The 2,239-nt window shown below is 25.9% G+C and overlaps 2 protein-coding genes across 2 annotated transcripts in view; one reads left to right on the top strand and one right to left on the bottom strand.

Annotated features, from left to right (window-relative positions):
• Window positions 1-1,345, bottom strand: part of DICPUDRAFT_43718 (uncharacterized protein) — a gene marked incomplete at both ends in the record, with an annotated part of 3,764 nt that extends 2,419 nt beyond the window's left edge. The window contains 2 exons of the mRNA XM_003294579.1: window positions 156-906; window positions 1,123-1,345. Coding sequence (XP_003294627.1) covers window positions 156-906; window positions 1,123-1,345 — 974 coding nt within the window. The remainder of the gene's footprint in view (window positions 1-155; window positions 907-1,122) is intronic.
• Window positions 1,346-1,559: 214 nt separating this feature from the next.
• Window positions 1,560-2,235, top strand: DICPUDRAFT_85086 (uncharacterized protein; the record flags this gene model as incomplete). Its single annotated transcript, XM_003294583.1, has 1 exon — window positions 1,560-2,235. A coding segment is annotated over one exon (676 nt), but the record flags the coding sequence as incomplete, so codon positions are not given.
• Between the last annotated feature and the right edge of the window lie 4 nt (window positions 2,236-2,239).

Raw genomic sequence — 2,239 nt, 5'->3', positions numbered from 1 at the left:
TTTTATTTTTTTTAATTTTTTTTAGTTTCTGAAATTATTTTAGTTAAAAATAATTATTATAATTATGTTAGTATTAGTTATTATAATTACTATAATTACTATAGCTATTATAGTTACTAAATTATTTTATTATTATTATTATCGTTATTATTTACATCCAATTACTTTTACCAAATTTTGAATTTAATAAACCAGAGTCCTTTACAATATTATTTAAATGTTCTTTATCAACTTTACCAACTTGTAAATCTTCATCTCTGTCAAAGTGGAAATTTTTCTTTCCTGATGATTGCGGATTGGCACTTGCTTTGGATTTATGCATTTCTAATAATGATTGAGATCTATTACTTTGATTATATTCTTTCATTTTTTCTTCAGTTTCGTATTGTCTTAAATGTTCGAAATATTCTTTTGAGTCTTTTGATGGATCTGGGGGTGCTGTTGTTGTTGGAGCTATTGTTGATTTTTGGCTAAACTGTCTATTTGTCATTGAGCTTACTTTGGAGGAGGGAATCATTGTCATCCACTCTTCTCTTTGTGAGGGTGTTTTAATTCCATTATTGGTTGATTCATTACCATTATTACTATTTCCTCTAACTCTTTGCCATTCTTGTGAAATTCTTTCTTTTTCGTCATCTTCATCATCACTATCATCGCTGTGGCTACTATTTACATTGAATCTTGGTCCAATAACTGGCCCTATATTATTTCTACTATTATTAACTTTAGTATTACTATTATCTTGATCATCGTCCAACCTTGGTCCCATTACTCTTTTTTTAACAATAGGTTGAAGTGTTGTATTATTATTATTGTTGTTGTTGTTGTTATTGTAATCAATATCATCCAATTTTGGACCAATTGGTTTTTTATTTGGTGGTGGTTGTGGCGACATAGTTTCATGTTCTTTTTTATCAAAATCATCATCTAATCTGGGACCAACTGGTTTTCTATTTGGTGGTGGTTGTGGTGACATTATTTTACTATCATTATCATCTAGTATTGGGCCAACTGGCTTTCTATTTGGTGGTGGTTGTGGTGACATTATTTTATTATCATTATCATCTAGTATTGGGCCAACTGGTTTTCTATTTGGAGGTGGTTGAGGTGACATTATTTTACTATCATTATCATCTAGTATTGGACCAACTGGTTTTCTATTTGGAGGTGGTTGAGGTGACATTATTGTATTTTCATCGTTATTATCTAATTGAATTTTCTTTTCATTATTATTTTCTAATGAAGGGCCAACTCTTTTTTTACCTGTTATGTTACTATCATCCTTTTCATTATTATTGTTATTATTATTTGTTGATGGGGGTCTAGCAGGTCCAATAAATGACATTATAAGAATTATTTCTAAAATTAATTAAAAAAATAAAGATAATATCTGAAAATTTTAAATATTTTAAAAAAAAATTAAAAAAAAAAAAAAACAATTTATTTTTTTATTTTTTTATTTTTTTTTGAAAATTATTAAATTTTTTTTTTTTTTTTTTTTTTTATTTAAGATAATATTTTTTTTCAATCACAATTAATTAATTTAATCATAGTTAGTTATGGAAAATCCAAATAATAACGATAATATTAATAATAATGATAATAATAATAATAATGATATAGAAAATAATAATATTAATAACAATGATAATGATTTAAAAAATGATATTGAAAATAATAATAATAATAATAATAATAATATAGAAATAAATAATGACACAGAAAATAATAATATAGAAAAAAATAATGAAGATGGAAACAGTACCACCACCTCAACCTCTAATACTACCACCAGTACCAGCGATACAACAAATGGAAATACTGCTGATGCCACAGTCGAAAAAATTTTAGAAAGAAAACAAAAAGAAAGAGAAAGCAAATTAGCTTCGATGATGGGTCACTACCAAAGAAAATATTCACAACCAGCAACACCAACATTTACTTCAAGTGGTATTGGGAATGACGATGACAATGATGATAATGATAGTAACAACAATAATAATAATGATGAATTAAAATCAAATTATAATTCAACACTTTTAGATGATGATGATGATGATGATGGTAGTGAAGAATATAAAAAAGCACAATTAAAAAGAAAACAAATGTTAGCACAAAAAAAAAAAGAATTATTAGCAGAACAAATGAAAAAGTATAATCAACAATATGATAATATTATATCTGGAGTAAACACAATTTTATCACCAACATCTTCCTCATCTTCATCAAATACCAGTAG

Source organism: Dictyostelium purpureum (genome assembly GCF_000190715.1).
Source record: "Dictyostelium purpureum unplaced genomic scaffold DICPUscaffold_596, whole genome shotgun sequence".
Taxonomy (NCBI): domain Eukaryota; phylum Evosea; class Eumycetozoa; order Dictyosteliales; family Dictyosteliaceae; genus Dictyostelium; species Dictyostelium purpureum.
The sequence above is the reverse complement of the archived record's forward strand: the minus strand, read 5'-3'. Positions and strand labels throughout refer to the sequence as shown.